A 20500-nucleotide genomic window follows, 5' to 3' on the forward strand; every position below is an offset into this window, starting at 1 on the left:
GGGAGATTTTTGATGACTGCTTCAATTTCCTTAGTGGTTATAGGTCTTTCAGGTTTTCTATTTCTTCCTGGTTCAATTTTGGTAGTTGATACATCTCTAGGAATGCACCCATTTCTTCCAGGTTATCTAATTTGCTGGCATAGAGTTGCTCATAATATGTTCTTAGAATTGTTTGTATTTCTTTGGTGTTGGTTGTGATCTCTCCTCTTTCATTCATGATTTTGTTGAGTTGGGTCATTTCTCTTTTCTTTTTGATAAGTCTGGCCAAGGGTTTATCAATCTTGTTAATGCTTTCAAAGAACCAGCTCCTAGTTTCGTTGATTTGTTCTACTGTTCTTTTCGTTTCTATTTCATTGACTTATGCTCTGATCTTTATGATTTCTCTTCTCCTGCTGGGTTTAGGCTTTATTGCCTGTTCTTTCTCCAGCTCCTTTAGGTGTAGGGTTAGGTTGTGTATTTGAGACCTTTCTTGTTTCTTGAGAAAGGCTTGTATTGCTATATACTTTCCTCTCAGGACTGCCTTTGCTGTATCCCAAAGATTTTGAACAGTTGTGTTTTCATTTTCATTTGTTTCCATGAATTTTTTTAATTCTTAATTTCCTGGTTGACCCATTCATTCTTTAGTAGGATGCTCTTTAGCCTCCATGTATTTGAGTTCTTTCCAACTTTCCTCTTGTGATTGAGTTCTAGCTTGAAAGCATTGTGGTCTGAAAATATGCAGGGAATAATCCCAATCTTTTGGTACCGGTTGAGACCTGATTTGTGACCTAGGATGTGATCAATTCTGGAGAATGTTCCATGGGCACTAGAGAAGAATGTGTATGCTGTTGCTTTGGGATGGAATGTTCTGAATATGTCTGTGAAGTCCATTTGGTCCAGTGTGTCATTTAAAGTCTTTATTTCCTTGTTGATCTTTTGCTTAGATGATCTGTCCATTTCAGTCAGGGGGGTGTTAAAGTCCCCCACTATTATTGTATTGTTGGCAATGTGTTTCTTCGCTTTTGTTATCAATTGCCTTATAAAATTGGCTGCTCCCATGTTAGGGGCATAGATATTTACAATTGTTAGATCTTCTTGTTGGATAGACCCTTTAAGTAGGATATGTTGTCCTTCTTCATCTCTTATTACAGTCTTTGTTTTAAAATCTAATTTGTCTGATATAAGGATTGCCACCCCAGCTTTCTTTTGGTGTCCATTAGCATGGTAAAGTGTTTTCTACCCCCTCACTTTCAGTCTGGGGGTGTCTTTGGGTCTAAAATGAGTCTCTTGCAGACAGCATATTGATGGGTCTTGTTTTTAAATCCAATCTGATAGCCTGTGTCTTTTGATTGGGGCATTTAGCCCATTTACATTCAGGGTAACTATTGAAAGGTATGAATTTAGTGCCATTGTATTGCCTATAGGTGACTGTTACTGTATTTTGTCTTTGTTCCTTTCTGATCTATGTTGCTTTTAGGCTCTTTCTTTGCTTAGAGGACCCCTTTCAATATTTCTTGGAGGGCTGGTTTTGTGTTTGCAAATTCCTTTAGTTTTTGTTTGTTCTGGAAGCTTTTGATCTCTCCTTCAATTTTCAATGAGAGCCTAGCTGGATATAGTATTCTTGGCTGCATATTTTTCTCGTTTAGTGCTCTGAAGATCTCATGCCAGTCCTTTCTGGCCTGCCAGGTCTCTGTGGATTGGTCTGTTGCCAATCTAATGTTTCTACCATTGCAGGTTACATATCTCTTCTCCCAAGCTGATTTCAGGATTTTCTCTTTGTCTCTGAGACTCGTAAGTTTTACTATTAGATGTCGGGGTGTTGACCTATTTTTATTGATTTTGAGAGGGGTTCTCTGTGCCTCCTGGATTTTGATGCCTGTTTCCTTCCTCACAGTAGGGAAGTTCTCTGCTATTATTTGCTCCAATATACCTTCTGCCCCTCTCTCTCTTTCTTCTTCTTCTGGGATCCCAATTATTCTAATGTTGTTTCATCTTATCGTATCGCTTATCTCTCGAATTCTGCCCTCGTGATCCTGTACTTGTTTCTCTTTTTCTCAGCCTCTTTATTTTCCATCATTTGGTCTTCTATATCGCTGATTCTTTCTTCTGCCTCATTTATCCTAGCAGTTAGTGCCCCCATTTTTGATTGCACCTCATTAATAGCTTTTTTGATTTCGACTTGGTTAGATTTTAGTTCTCTTATTTCTCCAGAAAGGGTTTCTCTAATAACTTCCATGCTTTTTTCAAGCCTAGCTAGTATCTTTAAAGTCATGATTCTGAACTCTAGGTCCAACATCGTACTAATGTCCGTATTGAGTAGGTCCTTGGCTGACGGTACTACCTCTTGTTCTTTTTGCTAAGGTGATTTTTTTCGTCTTGTCATTTTGTCCAGAGGAGAACAGATGAATGAGAGAACAAAATGCTAACAGGTTAACAATGTCCCCAGCAAATATACTCTATACAAATCAGAAAAGACCTGAAACCGGTGGAAAAGAAAGGAAAAGAAAGAAAAAAGAAAGAGAAAAAGAAAACACAAAAAGAAAAAGATAAAAACAAATACAGAACAATACAAAAAAAACAGAATATGATCAAATATGATCAGGCTAGTGCATAGATCAGTGCCACACACTAGATTTTGGGCGTATTTTGGTCTGTTAGAAAAAAGTGCCTCCTAAAATTTTAAAGGAAGAAAGACATATATGTACAAAATAAGGGTTGATACAATGAAGGGATGGAAGATGACTGTAAAGATAAAAATTATAAAAGATTTTATAAAAGGAATTGATAAGATAAGAAGTTGTTTGAATAAAGAAAGAAGATTTAAAAAAGGAAAAAGAAAAAAAAAGGGAGAGAATGTGATCAGGCAGGAGACTAGAACAAAGCCATACACTAGTGATTTAGGGTATATTTTGATCTGTTAGAAGAAACTGTATCTTAAAATTTTAAAGAGAGAACAACTTATATATATATACCAAAAATAAGGGTAACTACTATGAAGGGATAAAACATGACTCTAAAAATGAAAAATAAAAAATGTTTTTTTAAAAAAGGGATTGATAAGATGTTGTTTGAAAAAGGGAAAAAGAAAAATTAAAAAAAAAACAGTTAAAAAAATTAACTTTGAAAAACTAATGAATCATAGTAAAAAGAGCCATGAATTCTATGTGCAGTATTCCCCTAGCGCTGGAGTTCTCCCGTTCTCCTTGATCGGTAAACTTGGTCTTGGCTCACTGGCTGTTCTTGCTGATCTTCTGGGGGAGGGGCCTGTTGCCGTGGTTCCCAAACGTCTTTGCTGGAGGCGGAATTGCCCCGCCCTTGTGAGTCCGGGCTAAGCAAGCTGCTCGGGTTTGCTCTCAGGAGCTTTTGTTCCCTGCAAGCTCTTGGTACAGCTTTGGAGGACCAGGGTGAAAATGGTGGCCTCCCAATCTCCACCCGGAGGAGCTGAGAACTCGGGGCCCCGCTCCTCAGTGCGGGGAGAAAAGCAGTCACTCCCGTCTCCCTGGTCTCCGGCCGCACTCCGTGCTCACCCGGCCTGTGACCGAGCGTTTCTATCTCTGGCACCCGACCCCGTGTGGCGTCTCCAAACCCAGCAGATCCCTGCGGTGCGCTCCCGCGCCGCTCCTCCCCGGGGAGGAAGGGAAGTCTCCCCAGCTCTGCCGCTTGTTGGGTCCCTGCTGGAGGAGCAGTGGCCCGATTGGGCCGCGGTTCACAGTTTGTGGCAACCCTGAGCTGAGAGCCCGCACCTCGGCTCTGTCTCTACAGCCGGCTTCCCCGCTTCAATACCTGGGAGCTCTGCTGCACTCAGGCACCCCCGGTCTTTCTGTGACCCCAAGGGTCCTGAGACCACACTGTCCCGCGAGGGTTCCACCCCTCGCTTAGCCACTGGAGCGACGTCCCTCAGCGGAGCCGGCTTCTAAAAGTTCCGATTTTGTGCTCCGCGGCTCTATCACTTGCCAGAAGCGGCTGACGGAGGCCCCCTCCCCCGCCGTCTATCCTCCCTAATATCACCTCGGATTCACTTCTCCGCACGTCCTACCTCCCAGAAAGTGGTCGCTTCTCTGTTCAGAGAGTTGTTGCTACTCTCTTCTTTGGTTTCCTGTTGAGTTCGTAGGTGTTCAGAATGGTTTGATCCCTATCCAGCTGAATTCCTGAGACCAGACGAAGTCCAGGTCTCTCACTCCTCCGCCATCTTGCTCCGCCCCCCGGTAAGGTAGTTTTAAAAGGACTATAGATCATAAGCTGAGTAGTAGTGATACAAATATAACACAGAAGGAGCTAAATAACAAGAAATATCAAATATCCTTAAAACTATCACCTTGTTAAAATAATACCATAGATATCCTCTCGCTCAATTTTTCTAACCTACAGAAACTCACTGAATATGTCAATGAAAATGAATGTAAGTAAAAGTCACAGTTTATTGCTAGACTGTAAGGTAAGTGGATACTATTGATATTGATCTACTTTCTGTGAACACTTACCATATTGGCACTACAGTATGTTTTAAGATCCTTCCTTTTGGCCTTAAGTTATGACTCTATAACTTTGAATAGGCAATGATTTATAGCATTAACACCAAGGTTCATGCAACTGCAATAAATCCGTACATATCTGAATCTGTAAGACTTGCAAGCTCACAAATAAATAAATAAATAAATAGAGACATGCAAGCTCAAATAGTTGATTTTTAAAAAAAAAACATTCTGCTTTACAACAGAAACAAATGACAACCAAAAAGGCAGATATATTTTTATTCAAAAAGAAAACTTCTACAGTATTGCTTAAGGCCATCATAGATTCAGTTCAACTTCCAATACTACCAACAACTCCAGACTTAGAAAAGTAATAACTGATGTTTCATGATCACTCCAAAGAACTTTAACGTCAGCAAAAAACAATATCATGGTTACAGGCATATTTTTTTATCTCTTGGTATATTTTATTATATTCTCCTTTTTAAAGATTGGCAATTCCTAGGGGTGCCTGGGTGGCTCAGTCGTTGGGCGTCTGCCTTCGGGTCAGGTCATGATCCCAGGGTTCTGGGATCGAGCCCCACATCAGGCTCCCTGCTCAGCGAGAAGCCTGCTTCTCCTTCTCCCACTCCCCCTGCTTGTGTTCCCTCTCTTGCTGTGTCTCTCTCTGTCAAATAAATAATTAAAATCTTTAAAAGATTGGCAATTCCTAAAACTAAGGTAAAAGTAATAATAGCTACCATTCACGAGGCACCTATTTGGACCAGGTTCCTTGCTTTACACACATTATTCCTAATTTTCACAACAAACTCTCAAAATGAGTTTTAAAACTCCCATTCTAGAAATAAAGAAACGAAGAATCAAACGCCTGTGCAAGGCCACAAATTTAATGCATTTCCAGCTGGCCTGGAGATTCGTTTCCCAAACATTTCAGGCATGTGAGAGTTTGGTCTACTTTGTTGTTATATACACTGGGCAATCTATTCTCCATTTCTGCCAGGCTCACAGTGACTTTCCTCCCCAGGCTGGACTGCACTGGGAATACCATGTTCAGTCCTAGGCATCACACACTCAAAAAAGGGTGACTATAGTCAGGGCCTGGTCAGAGATGGTACGGACTTACTGCATGTTGAATTCTTCACTATTGGCATTGTTCAAAATCATTCCAGGAATGGAAATCAAAGAAGAGATTATAAATCACAGAAAATACTGGACTGGATGATCTCTAAGATCCCATCTAATGCTGAGCTTCTGTTATTTTATACTGAAATTGCATCTGATGGACTTTATGCCAGATACTAAAATTAACTTTCAGACTTAAATTACTGAGACACCTGTATTTTGAAGAATAAAAAGGGTAGAATAATTTTTATCAGGTTTAAGTATATAATTTTGTCCAAAGAGAGAAGGATCGTGTGACCTCTCAAGCTTCCCTGCCAGTCTGTCTCAAGGTTATCACTTTAATGCACAAGAGATAAATCTCTTATGAACAACAGCCTGATGACAAAACGGCGGGCTTTTTTTTAGTCCCTAAGTGGGAAGAGTGTTCCTTTTCAATTATACAGGGGAGGAAATAAATTGGTTAAAAGTATTTCACATTTTATGAACTTGTAGTTATTCTTTTCAAAGAGATAGCATATCCATTTTGTAAATATTTAATCACTGTTTTTGAAAGATGTGAATCAACCTGGGTCCAATGTTTCTCTTAAAATGGAACAGTCTGATTTTGTTGGGCATCTCATACAATTGATTTTGACTCAATGTACTGTGCCAGGTTGAAGGAATATTTTGGAAATGCAGATATTCTTAGACTATTTTTAAAGGTGACTTCAGTGTTTGTATAATGCTATTAGAGGTAATTATGGGACAGTTTATGTCTGTTATCTTCATAAGCTCTAAAGTTTAAATCATCATTTTTTGTTGTTTATGACCAACTTCGGCACTCACTAAACCCACTCTTTTAGTTTCACAACATACCACCTTCTCAAATTTCTTTCTTTTTTCTTAAAGATTTTATTATTTTTATTATTTTTTTAAAGATTTATTTGTTTGTTTTAGAGAGAGAGTGTGTGTGTGTGAGTGAGCAAGGGTGGGGGGCAGAGGGAGAGGGAGAGAAACAAACTCCCCGCTGAGTGTAGAGCCCCATGCAAGGCTCGATCTCACAACCCTGAGATCATGACCTGAGCCAAAATGAAGAGTTGGACGCTTAACCGACTGAGCCACCCAGGCACCCCCATTTTTATTTTTATTTTTATTTTTTACAGTAAACTCTATGCCCAACATGGGGCTTGAACCTACAGCCCCAAGATCAAGAGTCATATGATCTACCGACTGAGCCAGCCAGGCAACCCCTCAAATTTCTCTTTCTTCACTCAACTTGACCATGACAGTTTTTAAAATTTATTTAAGGGCCTCATTTATTTTGCTATTCTCATTAGTAGTAGGCGTTATAATGCCTGTTTCGTACTTGATGAAACCAATATAGAGAAATGTGGAGATTTATGCAAGATCACAGAAAAATTAAGTGGTAGAATCTGAAATTAAACAATGGATATAATTTTGTGCTTGTATACGTACATCAAATTTTGTTAGAATAAATTCTCATGATTTTTAATAAAAGCTTCATCTTTGTAATTCACATGTCAATTTACTTGAAGATTCTCCCTGAAACGGTACCACATGCTATAGAAAATGAAACATTTATTTGTGGCTAATAATTCTCAGGGGTCATCATGTGCTTGATAAACACATTATATACAGAATCACAAAAAGATGATGTGACTTGAAACCTGAACTTTTTATCATTAAAACAGGTGGGAAAACATCTGGTATATTCCATAACATCAGAGCCACATAGTTCCCTGATTAATGCTAAAGACATTGATTTCACAATACTGGGTCAGTGACTAAATTTCAGGCAATGCCATTAAGATAAATTGTGAAAGGTTTAGATATCTGTGAAGGAAAAACATTTCCATAAAGAGTAACAAACGTTTATGAAGGTCTTAAAAGTACAGTCTCAGGTCATCCTCACAATTCTTCGTGGTAAATATTTTCATTTTAAAGATGAGGACACTGAGGTTCAGAGATATTACCTTGCCTAAGGCAAAGGGCAGAGTCAGGATTAAAACTCAGGTCCGTCTCACCCCAATGCCAATAGACGACACTGCCTCCTAAACATTTAACTAATCTTTTCAAAATGAGGACATTGGGAGGAAAAAAAATCAAATAACTTACTTGTTGGAAAGAAAAAATTTAACAGAGCTTCCCTAATGGACTTTTTTCCCAGAGATTGTCCATTAGCATTTTCACTGCTCCACAGAATACGTTCACTTGGAGACGCAGAATTCGAGAACCCTTAAGAGAAACTGAAATTATTAATCCCAACATATAAAGCATTGATCACTTTTTATGACCCTTTAATAGCAATTACCCTTTGCTTAATTTAATTAATTATGGAATGTCTAAGAGCTAACAGATATTATACTTACATCTCATAACAGCTTAGGTACTATTAATAATCAGAATGTGATTCTGCTGTGAAACTGAAAAACTAAGTATTAAATTTTTAAAAATTTTTAATTAAAAAAATTTTTTTTAAATGCTTAAGCCATAATAGGCTAACACATCTCATCGTTGTGCTGTAAACTGAATTACAATACTGAACTTGCCTCTGACAAACAGCATTAACATTCAGAGGCCCAATCAATTAACAACTTGGAAACAGTATGTATCCCAACAAAATTGGACCCCATCACAGAAACTCTTGGCATATACTGATGGCTTATTTATTTACTGATAAAAATCAAGACCTTAGACATTGTAAAACTCTCCTTATCCTTCTTCCTCAATACTTCAAACAAACTGCTTTTAGTTTTATTTGCATCATTCCCTCTTATACAAGAGGAAATTGTATCCATTTTTGTTCCTGTAGCATGATTTGTCCATATCATTCAATATTTTTCAACACTATCTTTAATAATTTCACAGTATTCCATTATAAGGCTCTTTTACAACTGAGTTAACCATTCACCCATAGAAAGACATTTAAGTTATTCACAAGATATTGGTATTATAAAGAACACTGCATAGAACTCATAGATACAAAAACCAAAACAAAACAAAACTCATAGACAAAGAAGAGATTGGTGGTTGCCAGAGGCAGGCAGTAGGGGTAGGTGAAATGGGTTAAAGGAATCAAAAGGTACAAACTTCCAGGTATAAAATAAATAAGTTCTGGGGATGTAATGTACAGCATGCGACTATAGTTAATAATACTGTATTGCATATTTAAAGTTGCTAAGAGAGTAGATCTTAAAAGTTTCCATCACAAGAAAAAACATTTTGTAACTATCTATGATGACATGTTAACTACAGTTACTGTGATCATTTTGCAATATATACAAAAATCTAGTCATTATGTTGTACACCTGCAACTAATATAATGTTATATGTCAATTATACCTCAATAAAAAAAGATATAAAGAGATAATGAACACTGTAATGATTACCACTGGGACTATATATTTGCAAATAGCTATGAAAAATACCTTGGGATAAATTATTAAGGAATGGCTCTTGATTTTGGCCACATTACCCTCCAGCAAGGCTGCCCGAAAGTACACTTCTACCAGTAGTGCAGACAAATAGCAGTTTTCTTGCACCCTAGACTTTTTGTTGTTGTTTGCCAGTTTGATGACCAAAATAATGGTATTTCTTTTGTTTTAATTGCACCTTTAATCATCAGTGAGCTTACATATTTCATACATTTGTTGTATAGTAGAGAACTTAAGCTTTAGTCTGTCACATATGTTACAAATATTTTTCAAGGTAGTCAGCTAACTATATTTTTTATGATGTTTTGGGAAGTTCAAAAGTTTTAAGTGTTTTATGTAATCAAACGTATCAATCTCTTCCTTTATTATTTCTGCCTTTTGGGTCATGTTTAGAAAGACATTCTAAATTCCAATATTTCCTTCTAACACTTTTTTTAAAGATTTTATTTATTTATTTGAAAGAGAGTGAGTGAGAGAGAGCACAAGCTGGGGGAGGGGCAGAGGGAGAGGGAGGAGCAGACTCCCCACTGAGCAGGGAGCCAGATGTGGGACTCCATCCCAGGACCCTGGGATCATGACCTGAGTTGAAGGCAGACACTTAACCAGCTGAGCCACCCAGGCATCCTCCTTCTAACACTTTTATAATTTCACTTTTGGAATTTAAATCTTTAATCCACCTGGAGTATATTATGAAGTAGGGATGCTTTTTTTCTAGTTGTCCAAATACATTAAATCCATCCTTTCCTACTTATGATACCACCATCATATTCTAGGTCATTAAACAGTTATAAATCTGATTCTTGACTTTTCTACTCTGTTCCACAAATCTATGTGTTCATGCACCAATACCACCACTATCATAATTTATCTTACATTGTTATATGTTTTAATAACTGAGCTGGCAATCCTTTCATTAGTCTTCATTATAAAAATTTTATTCTTAACTCTGAAGAATTTTTTTAGATGAAGCTTAGAATCATTTTATCAAGTCAAAAAATCTAATAATATTTTTATTGTAATTATGTTCACTTATTTGACATTCGTTAAAAAGCATTCATTGTGTGTCTCATGTGCTAGGCATGACTCCAGTTATATGTCAACTCATTTGGAGAGAAGTGATAACTGTACAAAATTTTCTCACCCAATAATAGGTTTGTTTTCTCCACTCATTCAACTCTCTTCTTCTTTCCCTGAGTAAGGTTTATAGTTTTAGTCATACAGGTCCCATACCTTTCTTACTACGGTTACTCCCTTATATCATATATATTTTGCTATGCAGATGTAATCTATTTCATCACATTTTCTAGCTGATTTACTGTTGGTATGTAAGAGAGCTACTGATTTTGGTTCATGTATATTCAGATTTACTACCTTATTTGACTCTCATTAGCTCTCCACTGTTCTTCAGTTTTCATTCCAGATCTATACAATCATATTATCATTAAATATAGGTGGTTTTGCCTCCTTTCTTTCTCATACTAAGAGCTCATTTCTTTTTCTTCTCTCACTGCATTGCTAGAACTTCTGAAGCTATGGTGAAAAACAGCTATGATAATGGGCATACTACAGTCGATCCTGACTTTAATGGGAATGCACTAGTGTTCCATCATTAAGTATAACTTTGGCTGCTAGCTTAGGATAGATACTTTTTATTTTAAATTAAGGATGCATTCCTCTAGTCCTGGTTTACTACAAATTTTCTGTTATTATTTTGTTTCATTTTTTTGTGGTTAAAGGTCAAATTTATTAGATTAAGAGATGTATTATACATGGATTATAAATGCTGCACAGCTGACTTTATTCACCATCAAGCACAGAGATATATTTAGTGCCAACGTATTTTGTGGATACTCCAGTTCTTTTGTTCCAAGAGAAATTTGCACCATAAGACTTGGACTTGGGTTTTGGAACCTTCCTCTCTTCAATGTCATAGCTCCACCCATTTTTTTTCTGCAAAGGCAGCTGCATCTTCTTTAGTACTGAAGGTTAGAACCATGTTGGACAAGGGATCAGCCGTTGATGCCCAACCCATCAAAGGATTTTCCCATCGCTCCCTGGTATCAAACTCCATCTTCCATTTCCTTGTGTTATTTACTCCAGACTGCACATTATTGCGAGCAGGAACAAAGATCCTGACTTTTCTAGTTTTGATATGCTCTTCTGGAACACCAGTTAAAGTAGTGATATCCAATTTTTCATCAACTGTTATGAGTTGCGTGTCCCGAGCTTGGTCCTGTGCCAGCCTCCATGTGGAAGTGCTTAACGACCTGATAGGAACCCTGGAAACGGAAATGGCAGCTACAGCCACTGCTCTTTTCCCCCATAACATTTGCCTCAGCACCCTATTTTGTTTCATTTTTAGTCAAGAATGGAAGCGGGATTTTATCAAGTGCTTTTAATATTTACTGACACAAGCATACTTCCCTCTGCCTATTAACTGTTGAATATTAATATATTTTCTAATATTAAAATATTCCTGCAGTCCTGAAGCCCACAAGGGCTAACACTTTATGCAGGATTTGTGGATCAACATTCCTAAGTAAAGTGTGCCTGCATTTCCTTTTCTGCCATCTCTGTAGGGTTTGGTGTGGGGTTTATATTTGCTTCAAAAAATAATCTGGAAGCTTTCCATCTTTTTTTTTATACTGAAACAATTTAAACAGCATAGGAAATATTTGATCCATTAAAAGTTTGGGAAAATTCATAAATAGTCTGACTCTGTATTTTGTAGAGAGAATAATTCCTTAACAACATTTCACTTCTTCATGTTCATGAGCCAATTTTAATTTTAATTTTCCTAGAAAATCATCCACTTACAAAATAATTATTAGGATGGAGTCATAATAATATTCGCTTATAATTTTTAAATCTCCTTTATATCAATGAAAATATTGTTTCTTATTTTTATGAGACCAATTTCCATACACATACACTTGAATGTGTGTTGTCAGCCTGTAGGGTACTTTCTTATGATACGAAATTTATTATATGAATATTAACTTTATTATACATGTTAAATCAAGCTAAAGTATGTTATTCAAATGCTCAATATCTTTATATTATCTATCAAGGACTTAAAGATAGGTATTAGAGTCTTCCACCATGACTATGGTTTTGTCCATTTCTACTTGAATTTCTAAACCATCTGTTTTATGTATTTTAACACTATGCATGAACATTCATTCATTACAGTTTTCCCTTCACTGTATATTACATATCTTGACAATATTTAAAATAACCCATTTTGTTCTGTTTGTTTTTCCTAACTCCTATTCATTCAATAGATATGTATTTAATGCCTAGTATATTCTAGATTTGGGGGGATACATCACTGAACAAATCAGATAAGAACCCTGCCCTCATGGGGCTTAAAATATTGTGGATAAAACAGACAAAAATAAGTAAACTAACAAATTAAATAATTACAAATTGTAATGAGTGCTGTGAAGAAAGTGGATACCAATACAGTTTAAGGTTAGGGACCTACTTCAACTAGAAGATGGCCTATCTGAGATGATATTTAAGCCTAAAAAAAGGATTAGAAGAAGTTGGGCACACAAAGGGCTTGGAAGAGTGCTTCCAGGACAGGGTTCAAAAAATGAGATTATATTGCCAGGCACACTTCATTAGAGTAGAGGGCTCACTGCTCTACACCATACAGGAAAGGAAATACAATTAGAAGTGGCTTTGACAGCACCAGAAACTGCCATTTGTTCACTTGGTGCCCCCCTTCCCAATTGACTGTCCTTGTCAGTGCACCATATGATGGAAGTATTGGCTGGCAGTAGCATACTGTGGCCTAAGTCTCCACTCTAGGTTATCTTCTACGGTGGTGTGCTTCCTGGAGTCCCTCCAGGACAGAGATTGATCCCCAACTCAAAGTACCCTAGCCTCCAGCCCCTGCCAGATAGGCTTGGCCTAAGCCTGAGGTAAAACACATGTTGCTGTAACTTTTCTCAGTAGTGTCTGGCCTGGCCTCCTCTCTATCTTTCAGAAATCCCTCCAAATTTCTGGCATGTTGATGGCAGATGGAACTCTTCCTGGTTCTCTTGGTTTTCAACCATTATAGATCTTTTGGTCGTTTCAATGGGCATTTGAAATAGAGGAGGCAATTAAACATTTTACTCAGATAGGCACCATGAGTGGCAGCCTCAATCAAAATTCTCCAGTATATTTAACCCGCACTCTACCACTGGTTTCTTCCCTACAATGAAAGACAATTCTTTACAAATTACCTTGAGCAGTATTTCCCAAAGTGTGATATGAGTACCAACAGCATTACATGAGTTGATTTTAGGAGGAACACAGTTGAATATTTATGGATTTATTTAGTTTTTGCTATTTATGTATTTACTTTAAAATTGTAGAAAGAAATATTTTTGATTGTTTATCTCTCTCTTCCTCTCTCTCTCCATATATATATACATATATATATGTATGTATATGTATGTGTGTGTGTGTGTATATATATATATATATATATATATATATATATATATATATATATATAGGATATCAAAACTACCATGACACCAAACAAGGTTGACATAACTCACCATACGGCAAACCTTTATAAAATCCCCTTAACATCTCTGTTCTTTCATCACTGGGTGTAATTCAACTGTCCTTTCCTCTCTCCAAAATCTCCCATCAGCCCTCACCCAAGTCTTCTCAGTCTTCTTCACTCTATTAGGTTCCAGACTCTTTCCCCTCCCACATTGCCCTTTTCATAGGCAGAATAACTCCATCCTCTGCCTCTAATTTGCATCTGTACATTCATTAACATGCTCAGCAAACAAAAGATTAGGAGCCAGCTTCCTTAAAAGGCAGCAAGAAATGGTAAAGAACCAATTATGTTTCCCTGTCACAAAGAATTTTATTTTTTAATTTCCCTGTTACAAAAAAAGACTGAAAATCTAACTACATTTCAGGAAAAAAAACAACAAGACTCAAAGCTACAGGCTCTATCGGTATGAGACCTGTGCAATCTACAGAGTCTGGCTCTTAGAAGGACCCTACTCTTGCTATCATCTTGAAATGTGTAATAAATTTTGAACAAGGGACCTTGCATTTTCATTATGTGAATTACGTTGCCAGCCCTGCTCTGCAGGGAGGTCTCTCAGATGAGGAACTGGATTAAAGGGTGAGGAGACAGAATGGGAGCAGTGGCTAATGGTAACATGTTGGAGAAGATTCTGCTGGGACTTTCATAGTTGAGGGTCAGTCCTTCTGGGCTTTGGCCTCAAATAGACCTGAATTTGCATTCTGGCTCTGCTACATAGTAGTTGGTGAACTTCAAGTCAGTAAACTTCTCTTTGCCTCAGTTTATTCAGCTGCAAAATGGGCATAATATTTATTTTGAAGGACTGTAAGGATTAAATGAAGTCATAAATGAAGTGCTTAGTACAATGTAAAATGAGTATTTTGTCATACGTCCTTCATTGTTTATTTTTATTGCTTATAACTTTAAATTTAATAACATTACTTTGTTTTCAGGATATTTATTTTTATAAATAATTCTCTTAATAGCAATTATGATGAGTTTTCAATTTATAATTGTGCTACAGTTTCCTTTTAAAATAAACACATTTATGTAAAAAAAGTGGGGCAGTTTAACAGAATATGAAGAACATTAAGATAATCAAGAACTGTGCAGGTGTTACAAATGACTGAGGCAGGCAAAACACTCATCTAGTGAAATCTCAATTTTTAGACAAGGTAACTGAAACCTAGAGGTAAAGTGACTTATCAGAGGTCACACAGCATGTCAGTGGCAGAATCAAGACAACTTGGGTCTCCTAACTCCTAATTCAGAGCTCTTCCAACCACCACATGCACAAATGGTTAAGGCAAGAGCAAGCCTGGTGCTTAATGAGGTACATGGCAGGTAGCCAGACCTTCTTTCAATACGCACTGCCTCATTCATTCCCCAAGGATAGCAGATAAGTGAAGTATTCTAATATAATAATACAGAAAATAGTCACATGGTTTTGTCCATGGAGCTAAAGTATTTTGAAAATATTACTGGTTAGTCAATCTTTATCTCTTGTTTTATTTTTTTTTTATTTTTTTTAAAGATTTTTATTTATTTATTTAACAGAGAGAGAGAGAGAGAGAGAGAGCACAAGCAGGCAGAGCGGCAGACAGAGGGAGAGGGAGAAGCAGGCTCTCCGCCGAGCAGGGAGCCCGATGCGGGACTCGATCTCAGGACCCCGGGATCATGACCCGAGCCGAAGGCAGCCGCTTAACCAACTGAGCCACCGAGGCGCCCCTCTTGTTTTATTTTTTAAATCTCCCCTAAGAAAGATGTGCAATGAGGGCTGATTCAATAGGTTACAGAGAATTGGTGGAATAAGTGGGATCAAACTCCCAGTCCTCAATCTGCTAGTCTCCTCATCCTGTACACCGCTAGTCTTTATGTCTTCTACATAAATACAACCTGAAAAGTGGCTTGGGAGCCCAAATGAAAATACAAAACTAGAGATATCCCAGAGCTACCTCAAGTCCTTCAACTTCAAATGCCATGGGTGACATTAAGTCTAAGAGAACTCAGAAGGGTCTCTCTAGGAAGGAGAAGGGGAACTTTAGCTCTGGGACCATGTAACTTGCTTTCACCATAATACTTCAGGCCATGGCCACATTATTTTACTTTTCAGTGTGTATTAGTTTGCTAGGGTTGTTGAAACAAAGCACCATAAACTGGCTGACTTAAACAACAGAAACTTATTGTCTAACAGTTCTGGAGGCTAGAAGTCCAAAATCAGGATGTCAATAGGATTGGTTCCTTCTGAGGGCTGGGAGAAAAACTTCTCTCCTTGGCTTGTAGACAGCTGTCTTCTCGCTGTGTTTATTCATTTGGTCTTTCCTCTACGAATGTCTAACTCTGTATCCAAATTTCCCCTTTTTATAAGGACACCAGTAATACTGGATTAGTGTTCACTTCATTTTAACTCGATTACCTCTATAAAGACCTTTCCTCCCAATAAGGTCACATTCTGAGGTACTTTGATTTAAAATTCCAACTTTTTTTTCTGGAAGGGACACAATTCAACCCATAACACACTGCATTTAGTTAAATTAATTAAGTTAAATCATTTAAAATGCAAAATGATACTTAATCCATCCAGTCACATATCCCTCCTGGGAATCTGGGAAATCTGACAATATAAAGAATGAATCATGGATTATTTTAGGAGAAAACATGTTAAACCTATATTGGAAAAAGTCCCCATGAAAATAAAGAAATCACACTGAATAACAGTATTCTTTTTTTGTGAGAGTTCTACTCAAAATAGAAATAGAAAATGAAGAAATCATGGACTAAGAAAAAATGATGTACAATTTATAGTTTTTTTTTTAACTTACTTTTTCAGACAATGAAAAAGCTCTCAGTTTGTAAGGCTCTCAAATGTATTTGTAACTAACATTTACAAATACAGTAAAAGTAATTCAGAAATACTTTGGTATTTTAAATGAATAGAAGGAAAAATAAATATGAATAATGTGAAGTAATATGATTTGCAAGCAATCATTTAAAAAGTAAGATATTTGTGAAAGAGCAAAAATTGTATTTTCCCAACTTATGTAAAAGAGCTGATAAAAGAATGCATAAGCATATACTTTATTTAACTTTGAATTTCATCCCTCACCAAAAGTTACAAACCCACAAAGTTATGACATAGTGTATAGAGGTCTCTGTTCCATTTACTTACAATGCCTCTGCCCAATTTTTGCCTCCTTCTTTGACTGTGGGAGGACCTTGGTTGGGGGGATGGAAGGCCCTGGAGCAGGCAGGGAAAGAGAAGTCACTGAGATTAGAGGTGGGGATGGTGGAAGGGCTTTAGGAGGCCCTGGAGCAGGCAAGAAAAGAGAAGTCATTGAGATCAGAGGTGGAGATGGTGGAAGGGCTTTGGGCTTGAGGCTGGAGCTTGAGGGAAGGAGAAAGACTGTGGGAAAGCCAAGGCCTTTGTGCAGATGAGGAGACAGAATACCACTGAGAGGGAGTTGGGAGGGAGGGCAGGCCAAGGGGGTAAGGTAGAGAAGGTGCTTTTGAGAAGGTCAAATTGAAGCTAAGGAGAGAAGGCTGTGGGAAAAGGAAAAGGATCTGAGTGAGGGACAGGAATTATTTGGAGAAGGAGGTGGGAAAGGCTTTGAGGGAGGAAAGTGAGGCAGCAAGACCATTGAGTAGGAGGAAAAGAAGACTCTAGGGCAGAAGGAGAGAGAATACCTTTGAGTGGTGAAGGGGGAGAAACCTGTGAATGGAGAGAAGGAGGGCCTTCGGAGGGCTGAAAGAGGCCTCTAAAAGGAGGGTGAGTGAAGAAGGCCTGGAGGAGGGTAAATAAGGGGGTAAGAGAAGGGTTTGGACCGAGGGAAGGAAGGGCTTTGTGAAAGTAAGTTAGAGAGAGGACAGTGTGAAGTTAGTGAATGAAGGCATTTTCAAAGGGAGGTGGAGGGAAGACCTCCAGTGAGGGGAATAAAGGGCTTTGTGAGATAAAGAAGAAAGGCTTTTGAGTGAGGGGAGAGGAGGCCTGTAAGGTGAGCAAAGGAAAGTCATTGTGGGGAGGTGAAGAATGAAAAGACCTTGACTGAAAGTTAAGAAGAACTTTTGAGTGGTGAGGGAGGGAATGCATCTGTGAAGTGAGGTGACAGAGAGAAGGCCTTTATGAGTATAAGTAAAGAAGAGCACATCTTTAAGAAAAGAGGTGAAAGTTTAGTATTATGTGAGGAGAGGGAAATTCCTACTTTGTGAGAGGGCTTGAGGGAAGGAGGCCTTTGAGGGAGGAGGTGAATGAGGGAAGTCAGTTGTGGGAGTAGAGGAGTCAGGGAAGGCAACCATAAAAGAAGGGAAGGCCTTGGTGTAGAGAAGTGAGCAAGGAAAGGTCTCTGTGAAGGGAGGTGATGGAGAAAGGGATTTGAGAGGTGAGGTAAAGGGGGATTAGTAAGATGAGGTTAGAGGTAGAAGAGCTTTAAGAGAGGGGGAGATGGAGACTAGTACTTTGATTTTTGCATGTTGATCTTGTACCCTGCAACTTTGCTGAATTTGCAATATTAACATGCAAAAATCAAATGTGCTTCTATACACCAGCAATGAAGAATCCAGAAAGGAAATTAAGAAAACATTTCCATTTACAATAGCATTCAAAAGAACAAAATGCCAGGAATAAAATTTAACCAAGGAGGTTAAAGGTTTGTATCCTGAAAACTACAACACATTGCTGAAATAAATTAAAGGAGACATAAATAAATGGAAAGACATCTCATATTCATGGATTGAAAGACTTAATATTGTTAAGATGGCAAGACGGGCCAAAGTGATCTACAGATTCATTGCAATCCCTATCAAAACTGCATTGGCTTTTTTGCATAAATGGAAAAGCTGATTCTCAAATTTATATGGAATTACAAGGGGGCCTTGAATGCTCAAAATGTTATGAATAAAGAACAGAACTGGAGAACTCAAACGTTCCAATTTCTCAACTTTCCACAAAACTACAGTAATCAAAAGAGAGATGGTAGTGGCATAGGGGCATAGATACACAGACCAGCAGAATAGAACTTAGGAGTCCAGAAAAAAACCCATAAATCTATGGTCGACTACTTTTCAACAAGGGTGGCAAGGCCATTCAATGGGGAATGAATAGTCTCTTCGACAAATGGTGCTGAGACAACTGGATATCCACATGTAGAAAGAATGAAGTTGGATCCCTAACACACACCATATACAAAAATTAATTCAAAATGCATCAACAACCTAAACAGAAGGGCTAAAACCATAAAATACTTTAGAGAAGTCATAGAAATAAATCTCTCTGACTTTAGATTTGGCAATGGATTCTTAGATATGACATCAAAAGCGCAAGTGACAAAATAAAAAAATTAAAAAACCAGATAAATTGGACTTCCTCAAAATTAAAAACTTCTGTGCCTCAAAAAAAAAAACCATTATCAAGAAAGTAAAAAGACAACCTACAGAATGGGAGAAAATATGTACAAATCACATATCCAGGATATATAAAGAACTCTTACAACTCAATAACAAAACCACAAACAATCCAGTTAAAAATGGTCAAAGAACTTGAACAGACATTTCTCTAAAGATATACAAATGTCCAAAAGCACATGAAAAGATGCTCAATATCATTAGTCTTTACAGAAATACTAATGAAATCCACAATAAGATACCACTTATACCCACTAGGATGATGATAATCAAAAAGGGGGTGTAGGTAACAAATGTTGGTGAAATTGGGGGACCCTCGCACACTGTTAGTGGGAATGTAAAATGATTCGATCACTTTGTAAAATAGTTTGGGACTTCCTCAAAAAATTCAACATGGAATTCCCATATGACCCAGCAATTCTACTCCGAGGTATATGCCCAAGAGAACTGAAATCATGTGGACACAAAAACTTGTACATGAATATTCACAGCAATATTATTCATAATAGCTAACAACTGGAAATAACCCAAATGCCCATCAAATGATAAATGGATTAAAAAAATGCAGCATATTCATGCAAGGGAATATTATTCAGCCCTTAAGATGAAATGAAGTACTGATGCGTGCGACAATAGGCATAAATCTCAAAAACGTCATGCTAAGTAAAATAAGCCGGCTACAAAAACACAGATACTCTATGTTGCCTCTATATGAAATGTCCACCAAAGGTAAATCCACAGGGACAAAAAGCAGGTTGGTGATTGTCGGGGGCTGGGAGATGAGGAGTAACTGTTTTACGAATGAGTGTGGGTTTTAACTTGGGGTGATGAAAACATTTTGGAACTAGGTAGAGGTGGTGGCTTTGCAACGTTGAAATATACTAAGTGCCACCGCCTTGCTCACTATAAAGCAGTCCATTTTGCATGAGGCGAAATTCACCTCCATTTTTCGAAAAAAGGCAGGGCGGGTGAGGGAGGTTGGAATTTTGTGTACGGGAAGTCGGGGAGGGCAGCTGGTGATGAAGGGGCCGGGGAGGCAGGGGCTCTCCGAGGGGCTCCGAGGGGCGCGTGAGGGGCGATGAGGCGGGCAGAAGTGAGACGCCAGGGGAAGCGCGCAGCGGCGGGCTGGCACGCGACCTCATGGCTCGGCAGAGGCCGGCCACGGCCACTCACCGGTGTTCAAGATCCAGATGGTGAGCAAGAGCAGCCTGAAGTGCCTGTGGACCCACATCTTCACCAGAGAATGGCGCGTTTCAGCCCTGAGGCCGTGCAGAGATGCCTGCCAGCCGGGCTGAGGCGTTGGCCTCCATGACAGCCCGGCGCCCAGGGAGGCTGCCCCCTGGGCGCGACCCGATCGCCGGGTTATCCGCACTGTACCCCTCCTCACAATCTAGGAGCCTGGAGCGGACCCCACGCAGGATCCTGGACTTCGACGGAGTCCTCCCCCGCATCAACCTCCTCTCAGAAGGTAGGGCTCTGGGTCGCCGCCTCGCTGTAGTGACGCCCCAGTGCCGCCGACCCGTGGCCCACAAGCCCCCGGGGCGGTGACGCTG

General features: G+C 38.6%; 1 protein-coding gene and 1 pseudogene across 2 annotated transcripts in view; both read right to left on the bottom strand.

Annotated features, from left to right (window-relative positions):
- FMR1NB (FMR1 neighbor) overlaps positions 1-20386 on the bottom strand; it is a 39148-nt gene extending 18762 nt beyond the window's left edge. For both annotated transcript variants that reach the window (XM_073888510.1, XM_073888509.1), the window contains exons 1-2: positions 20121-20386; positions 7689-7808 (exon numbers count right to left, since the gene is read on the bottom strand). In XM_073888510.1, coding sequence (XP_073744611.1) covers positions 7689-7808; positions 20121-20178 — 178 coding nt within the window. In that variant the 5' untranslated portion in view covers positions 20179-20386. The remainder of the gene's footprint in view (positions 1-7688; positions 7809-20120) is intronic.
- Positions 10757-11343, bottom strand: LOC112817789 (NADH dehydrogenase [ubiquinone] iron-sulfur protein 4, mitochondrial pseudogene; annotated as a pseudogene).
- Positions 20387-20500: the final 114 nt, after the last annotated feature.

The sequence above is a fragment of the Callorhinus ursinus genome, unplaced genomic scaffold (genome assembly GCF_003265705.2).
Source record: "Callorhinus ursinus isolate GAN/ISIS: 27379988/994484 unplaced genomic scaffold, GSC_fseal_2.0 scaffold91, whole genome shotgun sequence".
In the NCBI taxonomy this organism is placed as follows: Eukaryota; Metazoa; Chordata; class Mammalia; order Carnivora; family Otariidae; genus Callorhinus; species Callorhinus ursinus.